Source organism: Nasonia vitripennis, chromosome 2 (assembly GCF_009193385.2).
Source record: "Nasonia vitripennis strain AsymCx chromosome 2, Nvit_psr_1.1, whole genome shotgun sequence".
Lineage (NCBI taxonomy): Eukaryota > Metazoa > Arthropoda > Insecta > Hymenoptera > Pteromalidae > Nasonia > Nasonia vitripennis.
The window spans coordinates 23,565,814-23,593,303 of NC_045758.1; the positions used below are offsets into that span (position 1 = coordinate 23,565,814).

The 27,490-nt window shown below is 46.0% G+C and overlaps 2 protein-coding genes across 36 annotated transcripts in view; both read right to left on the bottom strand.

Moving 5' to 3' along the window:
* Nucleotides 1-1,879: 1,879 nt before the first annotated feature.
* On the bottom strand, nucleotides 1,880-6,058 carry Mbd (methyl-CpG binding domain protein). 2 transcript variants are annotated; one of them, NM_001171055.1, is made up of 5 exons: nucleotides 5,778-6,058; nucleotides 4,615-4,756; nucleotides 4,277-4,330; nucleotides 3,419-3,664; nucleotides 1,880-3,042 (listed from the first exon to the last, which is right to left on the bottom strand). In NM_001171055.1, the coding sequence occupies exons 1-5, from the start codon at nucleotides 5,915-5,917 to the stop codon at nucleotides 2,944-2,946; spliced, it is 681 nt and encodes a 226-aa protein (NP_001164526.1). In that variant the 5' UTR covers nucleotides 5,918-6,058; the 3' UTR covers nucleotides 1,880-2,943. The 2 variants fall into 2 exon arrangements, with proteins under 2 accessions (NP_001164526.1, NP_001164527.1); NM_001171056.1 differs by lacking the exon at nucleotides 4,277-4,330.
* Nucleotides 6,059-6,683: 625 nt separating this feature from the next.
* LOC100121268 (protein groucho) overlaps nucleotides 6,684-27,490 on the bottom strand; it is a 136,031-nt gene continuing 115,224 nt past the window's right edge. For 8 of the 34 annotated variants that reach the window (XM_031925093.2, XM_031925077.2, XM_032597078.1 and 5 more), the window contains 7 exons: nucleotides 14,452-14,493; nucleotides 11,612-11,740; nucleotides 11,155-11,256; nucleotides 10,637-10,940; nucleotides 10,128-10,398; nucleotides 9,163-10,042; nucleotides 6,684-9,071 (listed from right to left, as the gene is read on the bottom strand). In XM_031925093.2, the coding sequence (XP_031780953.1) occupies nucleotides 8,964-9,071; nucleotides 9,163-10,042; nucleotides 10,128-10,398; nucleotides 10,637-10,940; nucleotides 11,155-11,256; nucleotides 11,612-11,740; nucleotides 14,452-14,493 (1,836 nt within the window). In that variant the 3' untranslated portion in view covers nucleotides 6,684-8,963. The remainder of the gene's footprint in view (nucleotides 9,072-9,162; nucleotides 10,043-10,127; nucleotides 10,399-10,636; nucleotides 10,941-11,154; nucleotides 11,257-11,611; nucleotides 11,741-14,451; nucleotides 14,494-27,490) is intronic. The other 26 variants (XM_031925080.2, XM_031925079.2, XM_032597085.1 and 23 more) reach the window with 11 other exon arrangements.

The following is a 27,490-nucleotide window of genomic DNA, read 5'->3' on the forward strand; positions in this document are numbered from 1 at the left end:
CGCGCTGCGCGTCCACCATGGGCCGCTTTTGTCAAAAGAGAGAGAGAGAGAGAGAGAGAGAGAGAGAGAGAAGAATTTTCGACACGCATATCGAGCCAGCTCTCTGCGCTAAGCTCTCGTCGTCGTGTGCGAGAAACTCTTTTGGGAATTATTATTCTCCGTTATATTGTGCGCTGCGCTACACTTACACACATATGCGATTCTTTCTCCCTTTTTATATAGCACAACTCCCAACGGTATAGCAGCCCTTTGCATTGTGCTCCGAATTTGTCTGCGCGGCCGCAGAAAGACGTCAGCTCCGAGTTAGCCGAGTTTTTTTACTTCTTTATATTTAACATGTTCTTGCTGACTCCTTTATCTATATGCCGTTTCTGGGATCCGATGTGCACGCACGCGAATGGTTCGGTTATGCTGCTTTTTTGAAACTGGCGCGTTTTTTCAAAATTGCTTTCATCATAAATATACGAAGCCTCGTGTCACAGCGTTTAATAATACATAAAGCGCGATGAATTAAATCACGCTGAAGCCGGTCCATTTACTCCCCATTTCTCATTTCATTATAAGCCCGCCGACTTCCTCGACGCTCCTTTTAAGAAGTGCACGTCCCGCCAAGACTTTCACGGTGGTATATTGAGCTCATCCGTCAGCGATGCAAATGCGCCTCGACGATTTTTACATTATGATGAAAAATGAGGGTACAATATTATGCGATAGCTTATACGTGACGCTCAGGCCGCCAAGGGGTTTTCCGACAGACATGAGATGCCCGGAGAAATTAGGGAAAATATTTTCGTGCGTGAGAATGAGAGATGAGCCGGCTCGGATGCTCTGATTTTCTTTTTCAGAACGTTGGGCTAATTTATACCAGATCACGTGTGTGAGAGAGAGAGAGAGAGAGAGAGAGAGAGAGAGCAATCTTTCACGCTTTTTTGCTCTGGTTATTTATTGCCAGTTATAATTGATATTCAAATTAATTTGGCATTGCTCGATAGTGCACAGTAGAATTTTCGTAGATAAGAATCTGGCAGAACCATTCGTCAAAGTTGAAAAGAAAACTTCTCGTCAAACACGACTGTAATTACATTTTCTCGGCGCGCAGAAACACCACGGCATTCTCGCCCCAAAACTCGCTGGCTTATATACTACCTTCGCCAAAGCCACGTCGAGAGAATGCCAGGAGCCTAGATGACCGAGACCCTTGCATTCCAAAGCATACAGCGGCAAATTTTCGCTCAGGTGGAAATTCGAAGTGGCTATATATACAGAGGGCAAAGTAAGTACTAAAGGGGTTGCGACTCCTCCCCCCCCCCCCTCTTCGTACGCCGCAAGTGCACGGTTACAACTGTCCGATGGAAATTCAACGAATCGCCCGCATAGCTGCGCGACTGCAAGTGCATCGGGACACCTATATAGTGCACAGCGCGCAGGCAAACGTTTCCGCTAAAATCCATCGCTCGCTCGCTTGCGCGGTTTCTCGACGTGGAGCAGCTGCCGTTTCGGCGAGGAGAGAGAGAAGGAGATGTAGAGCTCGCAACGAGGAAGAGAGAAAGTACACAACATATTGTCGACGCGCCTCGCATTGTGTCGATTGGATTTACGAGGTTTTTTCTTGCCTAACTGCCGCTTTCTTTCAACGATACTTTTGCGCGTTTTTACGTAACAGCAATGTAAGACTTTGTGTGTGTGTATGTGTGCGTGTGTGTGTGTGTGTGTGTGTGTGTGTTCGCGCACGCCCGACAATCGTCGGAGTTTGCACAGAAGTCTTCTTTCGAAAGTTTTTGTTTTGCTGTGTGAGGATACACAATAGAGCTGTTGCACGAATCGGAAACGATCATTTTGCGTATAGTGGGTTCTACGATTGAAATAAGTCAGTCGAGAGTTAATTGACCAACGTCGTTTTATTGACGTAGAGCCAAGTTTTGGCCACGGAAAAAATATAACGATGAATCTTATCCTAAATTAAATTTGCATATAGTTTGAGATAAAATTATAACTATGCATTTGTGCAAATAATACATTTTTGTAAACTTTATAAACGATATGATGCGAATAAAGCGTGTTATTACAAAAGTCGTCGATAGTACATAACAATATAATGAAGGCTATCGTATTTACAATTGTTCTACGGATTGTTAGCATCGGATATACATACTTTTACAAGGTCGATTATGATTCGAATACAAAAAACAATTTATAAAATAATAGTCTTCTTTTTTAAAATGTCACAATAAATTATAGTTCTTGTTCTGTCGAATCGTTTAAATTTGCGTTTAAAATAAATACGATTATTTTTCTTTTCACCAGTATCATCGAGAATGTTTAACTATCTCAAAGTTCATCATCATGCTTGCGCAATAATTTAATTAGAAGAAGCTTAATTATAATTTAAAAGAAAGTCTACCCATCGTACAATTTATCGAACTCAATAACAAGATAGTAACAGTAAAACAATCACGGATTGTAATACAAGAAAATTGCTTATTAAATTACTTTTTTTTGTCAATGATTACATACAATGATATAATTCGAAAATTCTAGGCAAGTAATAAATATATTTCGATTCTCAGTCTCTGCACGTGTATTGTAAATAAATAGATATCAAATTCGACTTTTCCGCCTATCGCCTCACAATTGCTTTTTTCGCAAGTCTTGAAAAATCATGACTCCTAACATTATTTACAATAATTATTCTAGTAATCTCATACAACATTTGCCTCCGATGTTTATACAATATAGTCTGTGAAATTGTATAGGGAATGAATTGTATGATGGGCCTTGAAAGAAGTACTGTGACTAGCATTTCTGCTATCCCTCCTGAAACCGTCTTCCTCTCTTCGATATTTTTTTAGAAAACATTTATTACAAAGATGATTAACATGATTTCATAACGCTCTTACAAGCTAATAGGAGATAGAGGGAGAAATTTTGAAAAATATCCTAGACTCACGCGTACATAGAGCGTAATGCCTCTTGCAGTTTTTTCCTCGCGCTGGCTACTCGTTCTTCTTGTCGTTTGATGTCCTCGTCTGTTATGGATACAGCCTAAAAGTTAAACAATTGTTTTAATATATACACCTATATAAAAGTATTTAAATACATATAGCAGTACAAAAGTAATGCAGATTTAATCTTGTTATTCAAGCTTCAATACAATGAGAACCCATCTTAAAAATTCCAATACTCAAAGGCGACCCGGACTCGCTGTGAAATCAATCCACTCTGCCCGTACAGCCGAAAAAAGTCGCTTAATTATGCATACATGAGGCACAGCTTTAAAGACCTGTATTATCGCCGGGGTGCAAAGTTCTCACAAGTCGCGCAAAAAGCTACCTCTAGACCCAATCATTACCTCACCCTACTTCATAGTACAGAATCCAGCTGTACGATGCACCAACCATATACAATAATGTAATAATACCTGAACCAGCGGCTGTTCGGGATTCAAGAAGACGCCAGGGTTCTTCTCGAGTGAAGATTTGGATCCTGTCTGTCCGGTGACGGGTTGCGTCGACACGTGTAGCGCAGTGGCAACGCTTTGCAACAGCGTCTCCTCGGTGATGTAAGGTCCAACCGGTCGGAGTGATTTTGGCAAGTCCATGCCGTCGAACTCGTAGCCATCGGGATCGCAAGCCCTCAGACCCTCCAGCCGCTTTTCCCAGAACAGCTGTAAAAGAGACAAAAGCTCCGGGGTTATTCAGAGCTGTCTTATCATCCCGTCCTTCGTTATTCTAAGAGTTTCGCAGATACATAGGTATTTGCACTGTGTCAGAGAGATGAGGCACTCGAGAGTTCAGCGTACTTATCCTCAGATATTATCACAAGGCTGTCAACAGTTTTATTGCACTGTAGGTAATAAAACTTGGCTTTTATTGATTTTAGAAGAATTTACTAACCAAGAGGCGTTTGTTTTTTAAAATTGGCGTGCTTTACAAGGTAGTACGCTGAACCCTTAAAAACTTGATTCCAGTATGATCGATTAAGCATTATTCCAATGAAGTGATTGCTGTTAATGCAAGATCCTCTTTTAGTAATTCTAAGAATTTCTTTCCTTTTTTCTTGTAATATGAAATTTTTATGGCAACTTCTCAGGTTAGATTTGTCGCATGAATATGATTTATTAATATGCAGAAGCTCATGCACCTATGATGACATTATTGGCCAGAAATGCGAGTTTATTTTATGTTTGTTACTCAATGAAAACTTAGTTTTATGTAAGAATAGAAATAAAAGAAATTCATGTACGAATAATGGTGGCGACGTGCTGCAAAAGAATTACCTGTTTAGGTTTGTCTCGGGAGCCGTATTTGCTGTCTGTTTTATCGGCTCCTTCCTAAATGAATGATTGGAGTTTTGTATCATGTGAAATTATTCAGTCAGTAGTTTGGAAACTTTGAATTTATTTTCTTTTCATAATATTGAATCATTGAAATTAAAATATAAGCAATGGTTATTACGATTATATTTTTTTTAACAAGGAATTTCGTTATGAATTTTCTGAAATAAGTTTCATGAGACAAACAAATTTTTTTTGGACTTTAGTGCACCTTCATGAATTTATCATTTTTGTCTGAATGATAAGGTGTACAAATTAATTTATAAGCATTATTTTCTCACCTGTTTGGGTTTCTCCTGATTTCCATGTTTGATATCTTTTACTTTGCCTTCTTGGGTTTTGTAAATTGTCACTGGTTGTTTGAATATTGATGCAGTTTGTCTAATTGGAGGAACCAGAGAAGCATCGTTTCTTACTCCTCGACTGTAAAAGATAAAAATCAAGTTCATGACGATTGTAGAAATAAAGTATTCTTAATGCTTTTTCAAAATTGAAAAATATTATTACAAAGTGACTAAAAAACATGTATGCTCAATTGTAGGAAATAAATATCAAATATAGTATATATTCATTGTCATTTATAAATTACCTAATTATAAATGCAAACAAAAACCATTGAAATGGAGATATCAGTATGTGATAAAAGCTGTCATTGTTACGAACAAAGTATTTTAAGATTATCATTTAATTGAGCCATTTGCTTTGATATATTCAAATTACCGAGAAAAGCATTATCTGCGTGAGCAACTGAAAAAGATCAACGTAACAGACATTGCAAAAAGAAATACAGAGAAAGATAAACAGCAAGAAATTAATTGCAGCATACATAACATGTAAATAACTGTAAGGAGCAGATACAAAGTATACAACATTGTTTCTTCTTATGATTTCTCGATCACCGAATATATATAAGCGAACGATCAATCTATTCTATCCCCAAAAATAAAAAAGCCCATCTCTAAGACATTCAAATGACACAGTGTTGATTTAAATTTCAAAACAGCCTCAGGAGACAGCGTCGCCGTGCTTACACACCTATCGCTCCCACCGCATCTTGTATTCCAAAAGTAAAATCAAACGACTGCCCTTATCAGCTTCGCCCCAAATCTATTTCCTCCACGCACTAATATCATATAAATCCCGTTGCTTCGGCATTTAAAAAGCGCTCGCGGTCTCAGCGACGCTCACTTATGCTTATGTTTAGGCAACGAATATAGACTTGGTACAGAAGGACGGTCAGTATTGGTGCCGGGGTCCAATTTTGAAATACACGTAGGTTGAGCCTATACTACAGTATAGCTGTCCTCCAAGACTGCATAGGAGAGACCTATAACGCACTATATCTGTCCCCCAAGTTTCCGTCCCTTCAATTTAACCCGCGACCGTTCTTCTATACCAAGTCTGTATTCGTTGGTATAGGTTATGCACAAACAGAAACACGTACCTGTAGTAGAAGACGTCAACCTTTCCCGTGGACGTCAACTGTTGTTGGCTCTGGCTCTTCCTTGGCGGCTGCTCTTCGCGAGTTGGCCAGTTCGTGGGCAGCGCCGAAGAATATTTCTTTTTTTCCACTGACATATTCATCTTTGCGGATGGATTGTAGATCTTTCGTGTCGAGGTGTCAAAAAGACGCGCGTAAACACACGTGCGGAACGATAATGAAGCTCAAAGCTGTACGCCGCCGTGCCAAGCTACGCATTTGCGGCCATATTGGATGTTGGGCTCGCGTGACGTGATATATACATACATATATATACTGTGAGCTCACGCGCGGTGGTTGGCTGGGACAGATCGACCAGTGCGACGACTCTATTGCGATTGTTGCGGCACCTTTTGCGTGGCGCGAAAATACGATAATAATAAATTTAATTCTTTTTTGTGCAAAAAGAAATAAATAAATAGTCTAATTAATTTAGTATATACATCTTTTTACAATTTTTACTTCGATTCATTTTCAATTAAATAACAAATTTGACAAAAAAAATGACTTATTATTTCAATATTTTACAAAAAAAAAAATGTGACTCGATCTATCGTTATGTCATAGGCAGATCTTATAAATTTTTAACGACTATCAATCAATATAGACATTTATAATATACTACTAATAATCGAATTCAAAATTTTAATCTATTGCTTTGCAAAATTTTTTCGTATATAAAAGAGCTTTATAGCAATTTTTTACACCTATTTAATTTAATGACTATATGTGACTCTGAGCATTCATTAATAGAATATTTTTTTTTTTATAATAATCATTGATTTTGACGGTTGCAGCAACTGTTGTGGGTGTATGATGAGGAGAAGGATTTTGTCGAGGATAGATAATGATGTGTTAAATAAAACTATGAAAATTTTATATATATTTATATATATGATCATACATACACATATACATAAATATGTAAGCCGACACATCTATGCATACGTACATGTACACAATTTAATTGCCAAAAGAAACAATTTCCGCGTAGCTATAGGAACAACATGGACTGTGTGCTTGAAAAATGATTACGTCATTTCTTCTTTCACAGAAAAAAATATTGAGCGCCCTCGGTGAAAATGTTCATTAGAACGAGCGATCTCAAGACGCTAATTAAAACGATGATACGCCAGCCTAATATACGAAAAAACGCGAGCTCGTGGTGTGACAATTAAAAAGATGCGGATTAAAAGTGAGTCTACAAGTAATATAATTTCTCATCGAATCACGGATCTTTTGCATTATGATTTGTAATGTTCGTTTTTATTTTTTTCCTGTTTTATACTGTAAAAGAATATTGATTTGTACAGTTGTTTCATTAGCGGTAATAATCTATTGAGTCTTGTTGAGGTATAGTTGTTTCTATTGGTCTATTTATCGGAGCCGTGATCGTCCAATGTCGGCTCTCGTATTTTCTTTAATCCTTATATTATTTTATAAAGTCTCGCGGCACTAAGCTCTTTTCTGTGTGTACTTAAAACCTATTTATGCCTTCTGCGGGTAAAGAACAAACTTCGGAGCGACTTTGCACGATCACGGCAGTGTAATCATTTGTGTTGTCTTCCTATAACAAAATATAAATATCCGTATCTGCATCTGACTCACAGCTGGCTTCGAACAATATTGCGCTATCTAAATACCTTTTTATAAGAGGCCCTTGGCTCCGTTCGAGGCACTTCAAGGATTTCTCATTTTCATATTTCATGGGGATTTCACATTTTTACCGAACGACACTAGTCAAATAATCAGGCAGCTGTGAGAAACGTCATTTATCAACATACTTGTGTTTACTTTAAGAACAAAAATCCAAAGAAGCACATATTCTCGATAAAAATGCAAAATTGTTGGGTAATCGACTCAATACCCATATTTTGGCCTTGTCTTCCCTCGAACGAACCATTTTACAATGACAGTCACAAAAATATCTCGTCGAATATCTCGTAGTGAGTGGCGTTACATGATTTTTATTTGTTATCATCTTTTAAGTATACCATCGATACCGTCATCTCGTATGTGTCTTTCTGCGCATTCTGCTGACATTAGATCAGCAATGCAGCGTCCTAAATTTGTCATTTTAATCATGTTTTTTCTTTTTTTTTTTTATTCATTACGTAAGAAATTGTATGGATTTCGTAGCAATATGCACTTACTTAAGATTACTTTCACGTTCCCTCTTGCTATTCGCCTTAAAACTTGTATTTTATAATTACCCCTAGCACATTATCAATCACGAGGGTACACGAATAATTTAGAAGCGACTCAACCTGTATCTAAGTAGGCAGATTTTCATTCTGCGTTTCGCACACTTCTTGTATCTTGTAATTCGCTTTCCTTGTAACCCTGGGCATATGAACATAAGCAATGTCAGTATCTCCATCATCTTAATATACAATCGCATATATAACGTGATACACGCAGGCATTCACATCAACATTCGCACCTAAAAATTAATAAATTCTATTTTACAAATTTGGTAATCACGCGACCAAAGGTGCCGGCGAAACCGTTCTCGCAAATACATCTCTCACTTCTTAGCGCGCGATCTACTTACAAATACATAAGTTTGTTTTTATTTTTATACAATATTAAATAACTGCTTGTGATTTCGAAATCCATATAGATTTTTTCTCAAATGTTGTAATATATAACTCTATGTAAAGAAACATTAGCTGCCTTTGAATCGTCGTAATGACGGAGCAACTTTACAAGAATTTGGTCGATGCCGTTATTATTGTATGTTTCAATCAAATCAAAGTGAGCTAATGTCCAAATGGTTGAAAAATAGTGAATGTCAAAAATTTTTAAAACTATTCGACTCGAACTAGTATTCTCGTTCTCAATTCTCATCGAACTTCATTTATTAATTATTAATCATGGCATCCTCGTATCAGTTCTCTAGCTTTCTTATCTTCACTTTAGCACCGTTGATTTTTGCGCACGGCTCAGTATTATTTTGTTTTCATACTTTTTTTTTCATTGAACATTTTCTCGATCTTTTACTGTAAAATATGCACTACGCTCTCACGACGTCGAGAGGCTCCTATCGTCCATACGTGAGATACATCTGGATACAGTGCTTTTTCATAAATATCTTAACAAGCTTAGACTTCTAATTTTTATTTATATATTAACAGTCGCTGTAGCGCTTCAATATATCACTTCGTAGACGGTGGCCTTCTTGTCACCTGATCCTGTCACGATGTATTTATCGTCTGTTGAAATATCGCAGCTCAACACCGAAGACGATTCCTTGGACTGAAATGAAAAAAAAAACTGTTAGTTTCACTGCAACAAAATCTAAACGCACGCGTTGTTTGATAACGAGTAGAATCGAACTCGTGCTTACCTGGAATATCGAGGCTCCGTAAGGCGTGCGCCAGGCGTTGAGCAGGTTGTCCTTGCCTGTGGAGACGAACCACTTGCCACACGAGGCGAATCTCAGCGACAATACGCAGGACTCGTGCAGGTGCAGTTGATACTTGTCGGGCTTCGTGGCGTGCAGTACCTCGACGTTGGAGTTCTCCATACCCACAGCCAACCATTCTCCGGTCGGACAGTAGCCCAGCGAGAAGATCTGCGACGAGAAGTCGTGCTGCTGGAGTTGTCTGCCCTCCCTCAGATCCCACGACCTGACCGTGTTGTCGAGACCACCGGTCCACAGTTTTGTGCCGTCGGCTGAGATGTCGATACAGGACGCACCGTCGGTGTGGCCCTGGAACTGTCTGACGAGGGTTTGATTCTGCAGATCCCAGACGGCGATGTTGCCGTCGCTGCAGCAACTGAAGCAGACCTTCGAGTCTGGAGATATCGCCAGAGCATAGCAGGCTGGCGCAGAGGATGTTAATTCCGCCTTGATTCGCGGCGTCGGACTTGCGAGATCCCAGATGCTGAGGTTGCTGGCTTCGCCACCGACGATCAGTGTCCTTCCGTCCGGTAGGAGTTTGACCGATCTGATGTAGTTGTCCCGCTGCAGACAGTCAAGCTGCGAGACTGGCTTGGCACTGGAGCTGCCACCCTGGCTTATGTCCCAGACTTTGACGCAGCCTTTGCCACCTGTGTACACGTACTTTGTTGGGTTGGAGATCGTGACGGCGCAGACAACTTCGCCGTGGGTTAAGGTATTGATTTGTCGAGCATGTCGTGGAATCCCTGGCCCGATCAGGGCATCCGGCGGAAAGGGCACCGGCTGCATTTGACCCTCGCTCGAAACGTGGAAACTGTACGCTCTGAAAAATGGTATTACACGGTTAGTCTCTTCTTTCCAAATGTCGGTAGTGTATCGCAGTGGATCAATGGACGGAAAATACTTACGGTTTGCCGCCTGGAACACCTGGAACGGCTAGGGGACCGAGCGGCGCCCTCATGTTGCTGTGATGATCGTAGAGCTGCTGTAGCGGTGGCCGAGCACCGGGATAACCGTTGAGGGCGCCAGGCGGGTAGCCGAGCATGTCGACGTGCGGTCCCGCGGGCGGATGATGCGGCGGCGGATAATGCGGCGGATATGGGCCGATGGGCGAGGCTGAGACCAGTGGCTTGCTGGAGCTCGAGGACTTCAGACCACCGGAGCCTGAACTGCTTCCTCCTGCAATAGCATAAGAACAGTTAGTTTTTTCCTTTTCATTCCGCGGCGATAATTTGAATTGGTGCTCGGAAGGATCGTTTGCATTGACTTGGAGTTAAAAATCGATATTCCAAGGATATACGAAGAAAATAAAAAAGAATATAGCCTTGGGTACCGATGTATCGCCTCGTGACGAATCAACTCCAACAGATCCTTCCAACACCGAAATGAAAAATAAAAAAAAACCACTTCAATTTACCATAATAAAGCTCACCTGCAGACGTGGGCGTCACGGGCTTGGAGATCGGCGTAGTGGGCTTCTCGCGCTCCTCCATCTTCTTGGCGGAGGGGGTGCTCGCGTTGCTACTGGTTCCAGATCTGGGCGACGGTGGTGGAGCCTCTTTCTTGACCTGACCACCTAGTGGCACCGAGGACGGGCCCATCTTGTCGAGGCCGTTCTCGCGGGGTGACGAAGTACCGTTGGCCGCTGGGCTACCTGGTCGACCGTCCTCGCTGGCGTCGTCTACCACGAGATCCTGGTCGCTCTTTTCGCCGTCGCTCTGCTGTTGGCACAGTGAAGGCACATCGTGAGATTTTGGGGAAGGATTTTTTACCGAATGTTTGCAACGATTAATGTATGAATAGCGATTGTTCTGATGAGAAAAATGATGATAGTTGAGTATGGAAATGAAGATATAGCGTTCCTTTTACACTCAGAATCCAAAAAGTTTGATTTGAAATGCCGGCGTTTCTTATTTTTTTTTTAATAGAACTTACATAATCTTGACAAGAATCGTAGAAATTTTGAAGATCGATAGACTGAGACGTTGATGGGATAGGGTCAGAATATGACGTGTTTGCTTGGTCAAAAAAATTATCCTATGAGTAACGAAAAAAAAAAAAATAAAATAAAATAAAATAAAAAAAAACATAGGGACAAACACAAACATTTACTCCTAACAATTCAGTGTACTCATTATACACTATCTTCTAAACAACTTAATTGTATCAAGATTAACTGCAAGCATGTCCCCCTTTTTAAAATGGCGGTCATTCCCTTTTTTAAATAAAGAATTAATTCACATCAAGATCGACCGCCAGGACGATAAATCCTTCATGAAATGACCAACACATTTGAAAATATTTACGCGAAAGAAATCACCGCAGTCGAGCGAGACATAAAGCAGAGTAAGGAGGACATAGATTTCCCGAGGAAACAAAGAACAAAACTTACGTGACTGATATCCTTGTCCTGCTCCTTCTTCATCTTCTTGAGGTGAATGTTGTGCTCGTGGTGCTGCGAGTCGGGGGTGCTTCGCGGCCTGCTATATTTCTCTCGCTCAGCCGGCGATATTGAGCTCCTCTGTAACAGAAAAATCGTCAACGATTAATTAATAAATTAATTAACCGATTTTCATATCCGTGTTTTACAACTGAACATATTTCATAAAGTATTCCATCGCGGTTAAGAGAATAAGCTGCGAGTGGAAAAATAAATGTTCTGTCAGACGTGTAATGTTTACATGGGTGGCATTGTTAAAAATCGTTTGTACATACATTGCACACGCGTATATTCAACCACGCGGCGGTAAAACGAACTCGTTTTAATATTTTTCATACGCATAAACTCTCCCGGATCCACGTCGCAGCAGAGGAGCTGCACAACAACTGTATCTTTTATGCGAGAGCCATCACGAGAATTTAATCCCCGCCGAGTGGAAAGAGAGACAGGGAGCGAGTAAGCGCAGGAAAATTTTACACCCCTGAATTTTACGATTAAACGAGCGAACGAAGCACGACGGCCGCGCGGGAGAGCGAGAAAGCGATATGAATTTACAGCCCAGTCCCTCGTAGCGGACGAAAAAAAAAGAATAAAGAATCTATCTCCTCCGTGATTCCTTCGCCCTCCCTCTCTACCGATTAAATAAAATGGCTTCTTCTCGGCGCGAATTACTTATGCTGTCTCTCTTCTTCCCGGGAGGGATGGCACGAATAATGCGAAGCTTTTTCTCGGCGGCGACGATGGAGGGTGCGAGAAATCGAGCGGCGAACTTGAGCGATAAATAAGTCCCGAGTTATTTCGCCCGGATGTACATCGTCGCTTTGTTTGCGCTCGACTTTGCGATTTGTTTTTTGCTCATCTCTCGCGTCGTTCACTCTCATCGATTTTCCCGTATACATAACGAGTCGCTTGGCAAATTAAAACTTTTCATTCCGCGAGCGAGAAATAATTCATTCAATTTCGCTCGGGGCAATTCCGAATCGTGGTAAATTAACGGCATCAAAAAACAAGCAAAGATGCGCTTCGCTCGATTTTCCAGTGCGCGCGCCGGCGAAAAATCATCCTAATTAAACTTTTCTCTCTCGCGCGTCGAATTTGTTATAAGCAATTTGTCCCGCGCCGCGGTAATTTCCCCCGTCGCGTTTGAATTGATCGCACTTAATTAAGCAGCGCTCTGCGAGGCGGCGCCAAGCTCTCTTCCTTCAATTTCACCCGGGCGAGCAATATTTATGCAATCCAGTCGCGCGGCCTCCTTGAATGATGGCTCTCTCTCTCTCTCTCTCTCTCTCTCTCTCTTTCTCCCGGCGAAGTGCCTCTTTTTCGCGCCTACGTGAATAAACTTCCCTCCGGGAGTTTTCCTCGTCGTTTCGCGCGGAAGAGGCTTACAATGCCCCTCTCGCGGTGATTAATGGAAATGAATTATATTCCAGCGCGCGATATCGTTATAACTACGCCCGGAAGTTCTTCTTTCGAAAAAGCTCAGCCGGGCCAATAAAACTTTTGCATAAAGTCGGATCGAAAATTCACGGGAGTCTCGGGCGCCGGCACGATCGAGAAGGGTCGCGTCGTCGTGTCCCTCGCGTAATTTCTTTATAAGCCCCGAGCCGCCAATGTCCACCTCGATTCAGACCTTTCCGATGCAAATCGACGAGCGCGAGGGGGAAGAGCTTATACAGCCCGGAGAAAACTTTTCTGCCGAGGAGGTGAAAAGGGCAAGAATTTATGCTCGGGCTATGTGTAGGAGGGGCGAACTGTGGATTTTGCGCGACGAGCATACGTAAGACGCTGCGAATGATTAATGCTCGGCCGTATGCGTAGCGAGAGAGCTAGAGAAAAATACCCTTTTTTCGAGTTCTTATAGTCATTCTACACCGCACGAGTAAAAAGTTACGACTATAATAAGAGTTTTTCCCATTCGATATTACAGTCGAGAGGGAGAGGGCATCGCGTCGCGTCTCGGATTTCGGCATTGACCCCAGCAGCGTAGTCTGCGGGTATCGAGTGCCGTCGTCACCGCAGCGAGAAGTCGATACAGCAGGCCACAGCTGAGCGGCGTCGGTACGCCAGTGCTATATACCTCGGTTTCGCACCGCCGAGACATCGGAGAGAGATGGGGAGGCTATAGTTCGCGGCTTCGGTGGCTGCGGAAGCTTTTCTCGCGGTCCTTTGTCTATGCCATGGCTTTTTCATTTTTGTTGGTTGACGTTTGTTGTTGCTGGTGAGACAAGATTTTGAGCCTGCCCCGGTCTTAGAGTACCGTGATTTTTTTACGGTAAAACGTGTGACTGATTATTTTTTTTTTCGTTTTAATTGACGAGAGAAGTCGTACGATTAAGAAGTGTCAATGTTGATAGTATTTTTTGTCGAGATTTATGAATAAAAAGTGATGTATGTATGCGTACCGTAGCGACAAAACGAAGCAAACAAGTACATAACGTAATAGTGAAATCATAATAAAACATACATTTGTTTTCAAGATACACATAGTAGCAAGAGTAAATAAATCTCATATTCAACGGAAAAAAACCTTGAAATATAACAGATTTACAAATGCGACTCTCGTCCCGTGTAAACAAACGTTGCGAGCAACAACAACGAAAAAGAACAGTAAATTATACACATTATATATGCATATATAAGAATTGACGTATATATAAACAAACTCAAACTTGTCTCATTGTTATGCATGTATATACGATAAGAGAAAAAAAAGATAACATATATATATATATATATCGACCAACGAAAATAAAAAAAGACATTTCATATACAAATTGGTGCAACGGACTTACCGCAATCTTTTTTATACGCTCAACCCAACTCAGCGATTCCACCTGAAGTCGAGAGATAAACAATAAATGAAGAGACAGAGCAAGTAGGGAGAAGCGCAAAATACACCGATACACATACATAGAGGGGGCGGGGAAGAGAGGGTAGTGCGGGCGAGACGAAAGGTAGAGAGAGAGAGAGAGAGAGAGAGAGAGAGAGAGAGAGAGAGAGAGAGAGAGAGAGAGAGAGAAACCACCTCGACGCCCAAGTAAATCTCCTCTTCTCAATTACCCCCATCCCCGCGCTCGCCGCTCTGCAACGTCGGCACAGAGAAGAGCGCGCGCGGTGCTGCTGGCTCCCCGGCCTTTTAGCCTCGTCCTTCTCGCCTCCTCCTCCTACCGCCAGCTACTCGCTATTTCACTTCCTCGCGCTCCATTACCTCGACGCCTTCGCGCGCCGACGAGCTTTCCCACTTCCTGCCTCCCTCCTCCCCCGCACTGCTGTGAGCTACATACTCTCTGTGTATATACATATAGATACACACTCGCGCTCTCTCGACCCGAGCTTCCACTTCAGCGTCGGAGGAAGAGAGGGCCGACTTGTCCCGCGGCATTTGCGAGAATTGTTGGACAGTCGCCGCCAAGTTAATTGTAGCTCCGCTGCGTAATTGCTTTTTATTAAGATTGTAGCCGGGCCGAGCCCAGTTTGCCGAGAGGGTCTCCGTTGGCCGCGCGCTTATATTGATTTTCGACGTTACGTACAGCCCAGCGCGCGACGTAATTTATCGTTACTCGCGCGCGAGCTTTTTTAGCCGCGCCGTGCGCGTTATTTGTTCGAACCGATCGATCGGAAAGCAGCGTCCAATCGGCAAATCAAACGTATAAAGAAGGCGCGCGCGCGCACACACGTCGTTTCTACAAAGCCTGCACGTATCAACGAGCTGCGAGCTTTTCCCGGGGAAAAGCTCCTTTGTACGGATCGAAGGCGACGCGGCGCGGGGAGAGAGAAAAAGGAGGAATCGAGAGTCGAGGACGACGTGCGGAGGAACCGGTGGTGAAATGACACCGCGAGCTGATCGGATCAGGGGGATATCGCGCGAGAGCGGTTTCCCGCTTTTTCCCCGCGACTGAACGAGAATAAGTTTTTCCGGAGCTCCCGCCCCCCCCCCTCTCTCTCTCTCTCTCTCGGGGGAGCTTGCGGAAAATGCGAGAGAGGAGTTTTAAAGCTCCTTTCAGAGAGCGGCTGCCGCTGCCTCCGCTGCTGGTAATTTGAATGATTTTCTCATCTTGTCGTTGCAGTTTAATCTACTGTTAAGTATATAAAGATATTACGCTGAAAGAAGGACTTTTACGCTCGAATTGAATTGAATGGCTCTTATTTTTACGCCGCGTAATTTCCGTACCGAGAATCGCCGAGCGAAAATGAAAAAGCTCTTCAAAAAATTCTTCACACTCGTCCAAACACGCTGAAACAAAGTACACCCCTTCATTCCTGACAATATCAAATTACCCGTACAAAAACCAACCTAGCAGACCGCGTGAGAAGAAAACCTTAGAAGGCTCTGTATACACAGTGCTGCCGCGCGAAGCGAGAAAATCGCGCGAAACCGCCCTCGGGCTTCGCGCAAAAAGCCGCGGAGAGAAGAGCAAGATCGCAGAGGGAGAGAGGGGCCGAAAGAAGACCCTTGGGGATCCGTATTACACGTTTCTATACCTCCGCCGCTGCAGCTTTGCGCGAGGAAAGAAAAACCTGTACATATATAGCCTTTGAAGACGTAACTGCACTACGCGAGTATAGTATCCGGCTCTCGTTACCGGGTAATGGCAGCGACGACGCTTAATCCTACCTCCTACTTCGCTGCTGTTACTTCTTTCGGGTCAAGGGACTAATTCCGAGCGCGAGCTTTTTGTCGCTGCGGCAACGGTGTTTTCTCGCGGCTTTATACATGCACAGTTTCGAGAGAGAGAGAGAGAGAGAGAGAGAGAGAGAGAGAGTAGAAAACTCTCGCGCGCGTTTTCAGAACAGCTGAATTTCCTATTTTCCCCCCCGCAGCTCCGAGCGACGCGGTGAGCAAACGAAAAGCTCGCGAACTGAAGCGACTACAAGCCGGCGGCAAATTTTTCCTCTTCGAAAAAGGCTTCGCGACGGCAGAAACTTTCCTCTTCCCCGCGGCTCGTCACGAGAAAAGCCGCTCTCTCGAAAACTCAAACATTCAATTCGCGCCGCCAGCGCACCGGCGGCTCGTTCGACTCTTTCTTCGAGAGAAAGAGAGGATAATCCCGCGCGCGGTGTGGATTTCTAGCTTTGACGTCGGCGGTGATACGTATATATAGCACACACTCACGGGAGATCTCTCTTGGGTTTCATTAAAAACGGCTTACGCACGACTGAAACTTGTAGAAAATGCGACAATTTTGTACTCGCTTGCTCGCGGGCGTCTATTTACGTTAGCGCGAAAAAGCTTGCGCTTATGCGCGATTTTTAACGAGCTTCCGAAACGCCCGGCGCGCACAAAAGAAGAAGGAAAAGAAAAACAAACTCTTCTCGTTCTCTCGGTAAACATAATGCTTCCATTAAAACAATCGCCGCTTTTGCGCTGCAAGAGAGCGCTGGGTAGAGAGAAAAAAGAAGCAGAGAATGATTAGCCTTATCAGCAAGGTAGTCTTTGTGTACCTTCGCTCCCCTCTTTGGGATTTTTATCGCTAAAAGCAGCGCGATTTTGTTTGCCGGCTTTTTGGCGAAGAATTCGTACCCGTAATAATACATAAATACAGCCGCAGTCGATAACCGAATTACCCGCGAAAAATACGGCAACACACATTATCCCCGCGACTCTCTCATTCAATCGAAGCCGTCGTTCGGCCCCCTGTTCCTCGGCGCGCAATATCTCTTCCCGAGGCACTTGGCCCATCTCTCGTCTTATCGGCGGGGCTACACTTGGAGGGTTGCACGCGCGACAAAGGCGCTTGCTGGCGGCAAAACGGCCTCGCAAACTGCCTCGTCGTCAGCTTCGCTTCGCCGAGCTTCTTCCGGGCTTATTGTGTGCCGCGCGCGGCGAAAGAAGTTCCAAGCTCTCTCTTATACTTCGAGGGGGAGACGCGTGAATTAAGCGGTGTCTCGTGAGAGTTTTCTGGGGAGCGATAAGTTGTTGCTCTCTTTTTTTGGATCATCATTTTTTATTTAAAAAATAAAAATGCAGTGAGTAAATATTACGTGTGAGACGCCGTTCACGGAGCTTAGACTTATAACGACGCGACTAATGCAACAGGGGACTGAATTTTTTCCCGTTATATCTCGCGTCGTCTCAAAGTTCACGCGGCTTACATCCATCTTGCTCAAAAAGCTTCTTACACGTATACTTCGACAACTCGGGGACTTCTTACACGCGGCTCGTATAAGTACTTCCATGCTCTCGAGTACTGCGCCGAAGTAGCAGCTTTACTTCGTCGCGCGAGACGTGTCCACATCGATCGATTCCGCCGCGACCTTTTCAATTTCTCTCGGGCGTATGATGCCTCGAGCTTTCTGAAAGGAGAGCTTTTCGCGCGTCACCGATTTCGGTGTATCAATAGGAGAGTCTTCTTTATTTACTCCTCTCCCCCGCCGAGTTTTCCGTCCGGCGAATCAAAAGGAAAATCCGACTCGTTAGCGACCCGCCCTCAGCAAGCGTCGTAGTCGTCGACGAAGAAGAAGAAAAACACTCTCGGCAAGTCAAACAGCGGCGCTGCAGAGCACAACAAAAACTTTCATTAAAGCCGGCGTCGTACAGAGAGCAGCACCTACACAGCACAGCAGAGGGAAGCGAGCAAACAGCCGCGATTAAGAAGACGACACGGCCTCGTCCTCTCGCGCGGTGTCAGCGGCAGAATCCCGCAAATCCCGCCGGCGGCGCTATGCCAGATTGTACCCCAGTGGCGCTCATTTCCTCCGTACGTAAGCAGCAGCTCCATCGTATTTGCCCAGGCGGCAGCGTAAAGCGAATATTAGCAGCAGCAGCGGCGGCGGCGGCGGCAGAGCGAAGGGGAGTTAACTGATTGCGCTTGCTCAAGGGATTAGACGGATGAGCTCGCGGAAAGGGGCCTTTAATCGATTGCTTTATCGCGTGCTCTCGCCGCGCTATGCGCAATCCTTATCTCTAGCTTTGTCTCCCACCCTCTCTCTCTCTTCGCTCGGTGGAGTTTCCTTAATTGCGCGGTAACCGAGAGAGACTAAGGCAAACAATGCCCCGCGAGCTTCTGCCGCTGTTACCGTCTTACTCGCCTTTTTACCTTCTCCTCTCTACTCTCCTCTGCTTCTTCTGAATCGCTGAGTGGTTTTAAGTGCATTCGCGGGTATGTCGACATTTGAATACGGAAAATTGCACGCCCGGGGATTCTCTCTCTCTCTCTCTCTCTCTCTCTCTCTCTCTCTCTCTCTTTTCCTCCTTTTCGAGAGCTCGCGATTCCTGAGCTCGCCACCGTCGCTGCTTTTTTCCACTCGAGTTTCGACTCTAGTTCTTATTTTCAATCGCGCGGCGAAGCGACTCTCGCGCTTAAAGGGTATAATCTCCGAACGTCGAAGCGAAATTGTATTTACGGACAGTAGACACACGCACACACGGCAGAAGCGCGAGTAAATCGTCAACGGTTCACCAAGGCCTCGTAAATACGACGCGAGTGTGGCTCATGCTCTCTCACGCAATTCTAGTAATGTCGTGTCCTCTCTCTCTCCGACGCGTCAGTCCCTCGGGTGAGTTTTGCCGCACTCTTTCTCTCCCCCTCGGTGTTTGTACACTTGCCGTTGGCTCTTTCGCTGCTCTTTTATTTTTCGTCTACTTCGCAGTAACCTAGCGCGTCCGCGTAACTTTGCAATTTGTTCGCGCTTTCGAGGCAAAAAAATTATGCTCGCTAGAGAGAGAGAGAGAGAGAGAGAGAGAGAGAGAGAGAGTTTTTTTCGCCGCAGCTCGTCGTCGCTTAAATAATAACGCGGTAATTCCGATGGAAAATTCGCGTGCGCGGTTTGAAATTGACCCGATTATGCGAAGTTCCTTGTAAAATGCAAATGTTACATTTCAGACCAAATGCATACACATGGTGGGAAGTGCTCATAATCTCGTAACGCTATACACACGCTGATGTTTTTACCGCCTACACGAGAAGCTCGAAATAATTATGATGCGCGCAGCAGCTGATTAATGCGCCAGCACTCGATTCTCCAAAAAGTAAACAGCGAAACAAGCTGTTGGAAACAACGCGCGGATTTCCCCGAAAATCCTATACTGCACCAGCTCTCTTTCGGTAAAACAAACAATCGCTTTTTCCCCCGAAAAAGCTCTCTCTCACTCAACGCGCGGAAAAAAGCTCGAAGCCCTTTGTCCGGGACACGGTGCTTCGACCCTCTCGCTTATTTCCCTGCAGCGCGGCGGGAAAATTTGCATTTTTAAATTAACCCGCGCCCGCGCCGCGTTTGCAGCTATCTCGGCCGACGCAGCTAGCGTCGGGGCTTTTTGCAATTTTATGCAGCGTCGCGCGCCTGTGCAAGCTCTCCCCTGCATACACTCTCCCGGGGATCATCGCGTCGCAACGCGCACTTGTTATTGTTGTCATCATCGCGGTCATCGTTAGTCCCATCACCAGCCTCCCTTTTTTCGCAGCGATTTTTAGTTCGGATAGTCCAGGCGCGTAGGACATCGCGTTGATTGCGATCATTAGCGCTCGGGGCGTGTTTGCTCAGTTCGCGAGAGCCCGATGAGTTTCCTTATTAAATCGAGTGTGCGCTTGCCCGCGAGGATCGGGTTACAGCGCCGGCGACACGGGCTCGTGATAACGACGAGCACTTGTTGGCGCGACTGGGAATTTGCAGATTGAGTTAATTCCGAAAGAAGCAATTTCGCGCGCTAGCTCGCGCTCTGCTGTTGGAAAGTTCGAATAATACATTAAAACGCGCGAAATTCCCGCGTGCTATTAATCAACACCTTTGAAAACGAAATAATCCCGCGCAGCGAGGCTGCAAAAAACTTTTAATAGATCGAATTTCCACAGAGCGGACCGCGAAGAGGGACAATATAGCGCGCGGCGCGAATTATTCCGAACCGCGAGAGAAGCCGTCGCTGGAGAAAAGGGTGCAAAAAACAGAGAACGGAACTGAGAGAGGGAAAAACGAATTAAGAGAGCGGAGCGCGAGAAGCGCGTGGATTTTGTTGTATTAACGCGGAAAAAGGGGGTCGCAGCGCGGGCGCGCGGAGGTATAAAATTTGAATAATAATTTATTCATGAAAAAGGAAGGAAGCTCGCGCTCTTGGGAGCAAATAAGAGCGCGCGTGACGGAATACGCGCGCGAATTTGAATGAGAGCTGCGCACGGCCGGAGAATTAGCGAAAAAGGGAGGAGAAAACAGCAGCGGCTGCTGCTGCTGCACTCCATTGTCCGTGGGATATATAAGACACGTGCGCTCGGCGGCACCGCCGCACTGTACAGCTTTTTCTGCGCGCGAAAAAAAGAGAGAGAGAGAGAAAGCGCGCCGCGCTCGGTAATTGAAAAGCCCGCGAGAGATCGTCGACTGCTACGCTTTATCTCGCTTAGCGCTTCGTGTCTGCCTTTCATCTTTGCCTCCGGGGCCTTTTTGCCCGCCTCGCGCTAGCTTTTTTTTGTCGGCTCGCTTTTTTTTCAACGTTACGGTGCGCTGTGGCTCTTTTTTCGGGAGGTCGCGCGGTGTATCGACGCGACGTCTAAAAATCTTTGATTAAGCCAACTCGAATTTTTTCCGCGCGCCCATTATTCTCGAGCCGATCTGTTGGCGAGAAAGATGATGCCGAGCAAAGCCACTCACACGCGGCTCCTAAACGAATAAAGTCTCGATAGGTAGAGGCCGACTGGCAACAAAGCAAGCGAGCAACTAGCAGCAGCAGCAGCTACTTTGTTCGAAATGGAATTCTCACTCCGCCGCAAGATATAAATTTCACCTTAAGAGGATAAAGAAGGCAGAGAAGCGGCTGCGGGAGAACATAAGAAATCCAGGCAGCAGAAGCGAGTGCGAGCAAAAAGAATATATATCCCGAGGAATTGGAGGAGCGCGGAGAGAAAAAAGAGCCGCGCAAGTCGGACGACCGCAACACGAAAGCCGACGGGGGCCGCAGTGCGTGTCTCGTAATCTCTGCTCCGCCGCTTTTTGCGGTGTGCGGAGTCTCGAGCTGCTGCTGCTGTTGCTGGAGGAGGCATCTCGAAAATTTAGCGCTGCGGTACGCCGGGATTCTCTCTCTCTCTCTCTCTCTCTCTTTCTCTCAGCGCCGTGTGCTTCGTCTTCTTTTTCTCGCTGAGCTGCGCGCGAGTTTCGAGAAATGGCCTGTGTGGGCATGGTGTACGCGAGTGAGATGCTGAGTAATTTTCGGGATCGTGCCTTTTTTCCCTCCGTCTACCGCGGTGTTAATCTTGTTGTGCGTTATGCTAATTTTATAAGCACTGGAAGTTGGGCGATTTCATCGGGATAAAAAAAAATCGCAGCGAAAGCCGACTCCCAGCAGCGCGGGAACGATTATTGTGAAATACAGGGGCCGCGTAATTGCCAGAGAGGGACTCGGAGGCTCGTTAAATTACGAACTAATTACCGTCGCTGGATTATTAAAAAGTTCAGTCGCTCGTAAAGCGCTCCTCGTTCGCGTCATAAAAGCGCGCGCGCTGCGAGAGAGAGAGAGAGAGAGAGAGAGAGAGAGAGAGAGAGAGAGAGAGAGAGAGAGAGAGGAAGTCGGCGATAAGGCATAAAAGCGGATGTTATATTCGGCCGCCGCCGCCGGATGGATTTTAGAGCTCTAAACAAGCGACGGTCGATTAGTTCGCCGAAACGGGCCGCTTATGAGCATTTCGCGCGGGAAGAGGGGAGACAATCATATAATCCTCGCCATTGCTCCAATGCTCTCCCTCGAGACGTTATTGCGTAAACTCGTAATGTATTCCGGAGGAAAAAAAGTTATCTCCAACTAATTTCGCAGTCGGCAAAAGCCAGGCTCGTAAAAGAAGACGAAGAAAAAGAAGAGAGAAAAAAACGCAAAGCCACCCTCGACAAGCAACGCGCTAAGAATCGTCCCCCAACCCTATAGTCGCGCCGAGCTCTGCTCTACACCCTCACACTCCCTCGGCTCTTAAAAACTCCCCTCGCGCGCCACGAGAGAACGAATCTCATTTGCAGGCGAGCGAGTAATCCAAACGCGCCGCCGCCGCACTATGTTTCAATTAGCTGATCGTCGTCGCCGGTAGCTTTCGTCGTCGTCGTCGACGGCGGTGCTGTCTCGTAAATCTTGCCGAGCTTCGAGCTTGCTTTCTTATGCCGCGGAGAGAAGGCGCGCAAAAAACCAGGAGAGACTCGAGGGGAGGAAAGGCTAAACACTCGTGATTAATTCGTTTCTTTTCGTGCCGTAGTGCCGCTGGAGCGATAATTTTTTTGCTTCTTCCTGAGAATGCTTCGGGATATTGGAATTGTATCGTGTTTTATGGGCTTTCGGGCGCTGTATTTATTGAGGGATCGCGAGGGAAAATAAAACACGCTTAGCGGCGATTCAGAAGTTGAATAAAAAAGCGTCTACCGTATGGATGACCGCTCGTTTATTTACACCACTTAAATGGCTTGTGTGCTTAGCATAGTACGTTTACACGTATAGAGACCCCGTGAAAAAAGCCAATTAAAGCCGTGCAAATTTGCTTCGTTTATCGTGTTTGGTAAAATCTTTCAACCCGCAAAAATCTTCCTCTCCTCCCTGTCGCCCGAATCACGCGTACATTACACACACACAAATGCGCGCTCGTCAGCATATACGAAACGCGCAATAAAGAAGCTCTAAACAATAGTCGAATCTCTCGGCGGCGAAGTCTCATTAAAATTTCCAACAGCTGCACACTCTCGAAAATACCGAAATCCCACGGAATCCAGCAGTTCGCGGAGCGCAACAAAAAGCGGCGTCGCTCGCTCACCCCCTCCGCATTTAAAACATTAAACATCCCCTGCCAGGCGCAAAACTCGCGCGCCGGTTATCAAACGACGCGCTTTCAACGCCAACTTCTCTCTCTCTCACTCTACGGACCGAGAGAGGGCGAAATCACCCTCCAACTCGAAGCGCAGCAGCGGAATTGAGAGAGAAACTCGGCTTCCCCTCGAGGGCGCGAGCGGAGCGTTTCAATTAGTAATTAAAACGTGCCTTCTCTCTCTCTCTCTCTCTCTCTCTCTCTCTCTCTCACTCACTCTCACCCCCTCACTCCAACCCCGGCACGAGGACGACGACGTGTATACTGGGGCGCTGGCGCGCAAGTTTGGCTGGCTTGATGCCGCTATTTTGAGATTTGATAGCTTCTAAGCGGATTACCAGACGAGCTCTCTCTCTCTCTCTCTCACTCGACGTTGTACACGACGCGACGGATGTTTAAAATCGTGTTTAGGAACTGCTCGCGCACGGAAGGGTTGCGCGCTTTGTTCGACGAGGGGTCGTTGTATCGTATTTTTTCCTTTTTTGATACACCTCGCTGCGTGCGTACGACGCGCAGAATATTATTACAATAACGAGCGACGCCAAATATTATACGTGTATGCGAGTTTGTACCGGCTGCTAATTTTCCGTCTCAAGCCATCTTGTAAATTAATTAACGCGCGCCGCCCTAACGAGATCAGAGGTGTCGACGAGGCGCGCGAGTGCGAGAAGGAGGAGAACTGTACTCTCAAGTGCCCTTCTGTAAGACCGAGACACGACGCGGCTGAATTAGTTTCGACGAGCTTGCGGACTTTTGATGCGCGCTCTGCGCTTTGTATTCTAATGGATTTTCATTCGTTTAAATACTCGCATTTATAACAGTTTCAACTCGTTGGCAAAGAACACTGCCGCGCTTAGTACACGTACCATAATGGAGAAAAAAATTTTTTAAGCACCTCTCACGCACTTACGGGCTCTCGAGCTCGCTCTTTTGTCGCCCGACGGTCTGCAACAACCCCTTCGCGCCGTGCTGGCTCCGGCGGTGCAAAGCCCGCGCGTCACTCGCTTACATAATGCAGCTACTTTAATTAAAATAAATTACACTCTCTATCCCCGGCGCGCTTTTATTTCGCGGCGTATTTTCTATTTTTTTTTTCGCTCTCACGCACACCCCCCGTCGGATAGTAGCACTTTCCCGCCAGCAGAGTCTATATGCCGTTGCTCTCTTTTTTTTCACTAAACGCGCGTCAAAAGATCGCCGCGCTGAAAGCGATAGCCTTTTAAATATATATTTTTTTTTTCAAAGAGCTGCAGCCCCGCTGCACAATCGCGGATATTGGATCTCGCTGCGCTGCGCTTAGACACACACACGCACACAGGATATAGAGCTTTATCGCGTGTGTGCGGGAGCGCTCGCTAATTAATATTCCGACTGGCGTGTAGTAGTAGCAGTCTGCGGCTTCGAAGCCGCAGCGCGAAAGTCCCTTTTACTCGGGACGTCGGGTTTATTTGCACTTTATCCGGGATTTAATTTACCGAGCGACGACGCCGTCGCGCTGCTGATGGGATTAAAAGATATAAAAGAGAGAGAGAGAGAGAGAGAGAGCGCTACGAGGGTGTACGCGGCGGACGAGGGAGAAAAAAGAGCGAGGCGGGGGAGATAAAGGAAGCGCTAGAGCAGAGCTCGAGGGATGAAAATTTTTCTTCGAATTTAATAAATGCCCCGCCGGCCGAGAGAGCGAGTTCCTTTGCTCCACTTCACGTCGAGCTTCGTTAGGACGGCGTTCGAGGGCTCTCCTAATTGAGCGGTAATTCGATAGCGCGGTGCCTCTTCGAGAATTAAAACAATCATCGCGCTATTTTCCTTTTCGAGCTTGCGATGGAAAAAAGAAGCGAGTGTACAATAAACGCAACATAAAGCCAGGGCAAAAAAATTGCACGCGCACAAAAGACCGGGGGAAGAAGCAGCCGTCGGCTCGGAAAATGGCTCTCGCACTGACCGGCGTCGGTCCGGATAATCGATAATCGCGTCGAACAATCGATCGCGCGCGTCCCCTTTTTTTTCCGCGCTCGCGCGGTGATTGACACGCGCGGGAGAGCTAAAAGTGCGCGTCCGCCGCGCCGCGTTTTTTTCACTCTCGCGCTCCGCACACACACGCTGTGAAAGCGCAGTTCGACCGATACTTACCTTTGTTTCGCGCGCCTTTTTCGCACCCTCTTTACGCTCGCGGTCGCTATATGGCTTTTTTTACGCGCCGCAGCGGTTTGTCCGACGAGGCTTTTCATTTCGCGTATATAATGAAAGGAGTGAACGCGCGTCGCTTTTTTCCACTGCCAGTGCCGCGTCTGCAGTAGATTTTTCTGTCGTTAATTTTGCATTCAAGCGCGATGTAAAAAAATCCAGCCACGTAGAATGTACAGGATATACCGCGCGAATTTAACACGTTCCTTAATCTCTCCTCGGGCGAAACGTCGTGGAGAAACACGGAAGGAGCGATCGGGCTGTAAATAAAAGGGAAATAAAATTGCGCGCTCCGGCTCTCGGCGATTTTCGCGCGCCCTCTCCCTCACGTTCCATCAAACAAAAGTGATTCCCCTCGTAAAAGGCGCGGCGAATCTCACTTCCACTTCTTGCTCTCTCACGACGTATTTACTGTCCGAAGAGCAGCAACAGCAGCTTCGAGATGAAAGTGCAAAGTGAACCATTCTCTCTCTCTCTCTCTCTCTCTCTCTCTCTCTCTCTCTCTCTCCCTCTCTCGGACCTCTTTTATACGTCCCTTCTCGTTTTCCCGAGCGGAGACTGGAGAGAGGAAAGAATCGAAGCGCGAGCGAGCTCTAATACACAGAGAACAGAGAGCGAGAGAAATATTTCTCACCACCGTCGGATGCTTCAAGCCAGACACGCTCTGTGCAACGCGAATAACGATCATACTCGAGCGAGAGAGCCGCCACCGACGCCTTCTCGACCTCTTTCTCCCGCTATCTCGTCCGCGAGCTCTTAGCTCGTGTCCGTACTCTGCGCTCGTTAGATCTTGATTGTATCTTATTTCGGAGGACCTGTTTCTCGGATTCCGCCACAGTATCACGAGCTACTTTTCGAATTCGAATGTACCAACGACGTAATCGCTCAAAGCGAGAGAGTATTATGCGAAGACGCGGACGGGCAAATAATCCTCGCAACATTAAAAACGAGAAAAATAAACCCCCTGGCGATTACACTCTATCTGAAATACCTCAAAAGCAGGAGAGAAACCTCCTTTCAAAGAAAAGCAGCAGCAGCGGCTAAAAACTCTCTCTCTCTCTCTCTCTCTCTCTCTCTCACACCAGGGCGCGCAGCTCAGAGAAAAATTCTCTTCAATACACTTCTGCTCTCAATTTCCCAGCAGCTCTCGGTCGATCCTCGCGCGCGAGATTCCAAAGGAAAGGCTCCCTCCTACCCCTACTCTCTATATATACAGCTCTCGAGCTCCTTGACAAGCACCGACTCCTTTCACGGCTGGCGGCGGAGGCGAATCGAGCGAAATCGGATTCCCCGTCACGTTGCCGGAAATGCCGAGACAAAATGAAATCGAACGCGAGAGAGAGAGAGAGAGAGAGAGAGAGAGAGAGAGAGAGCTGCTGGCTAGCTGTGTATAAGGGGGTGGCTGAGGGGTGGAGGATGAAAGCCACAAAGGGGGGGATTGCGTTCGACGAGCGCGCGAACGTGCGCGGAAATAACATTGACGATTTTCGAGCTGCTACTGACGGAAATGCATCGGTAACGTCTCTCGCCAGCGCGCGCCTGTGTGTTTACCGACTCTGACACGACGCCACGGCGTGAGGGGAAGTTTCGCCGGAGAGACTTTATACATCGCGCGCGCGCGCGGTGAAAAGTTATTTCTCGCGAGCAGTGTGACGGCTGCATATTGATAAAATTTACTCTCTCTCTCTCTCTCTCTCTCTCTCTCTCTCTCTCTCTCTCTCTCTCGCGGAGATAGGATCGTCCGTTGAAACGCGTTGCTCTATACGCCCGGCTATCGGCTGTTATATATACCGCGTTCACGGCGTATCATGGGCGTAATTCCGATTTCTCCGCGCCCGCACGTCGGGGCGTGTACGATGAAGTTTTGATCGGCGCTGCATTATTTATGGGC

Excerpts from the sequence above, each read along its gene's own strand:
- Mbd (NM_001171055.1), bottom strand. The coding sequence starts at position 5,917 with ATGAATATGTCAGTGGAAAAAAAGAAATATTCTTCGGCGCTGCCCACG. Across the intron at positions 4,757-5,777 it reads GTTGACGTCTTCTACTACAG|TCGAGGAGTAAGAAACGATG; the intron begins GTACGTGTTTCT and ends TATCTTTTACAG. Across the intron at positions 3,665-4,276 it reads CCCGAGACAAACCTAAACAG|CTGTTCTGGGAAAAGCGGCT; the intron begins GTAATTCTTTTG and ends TCTCTTTTACAG.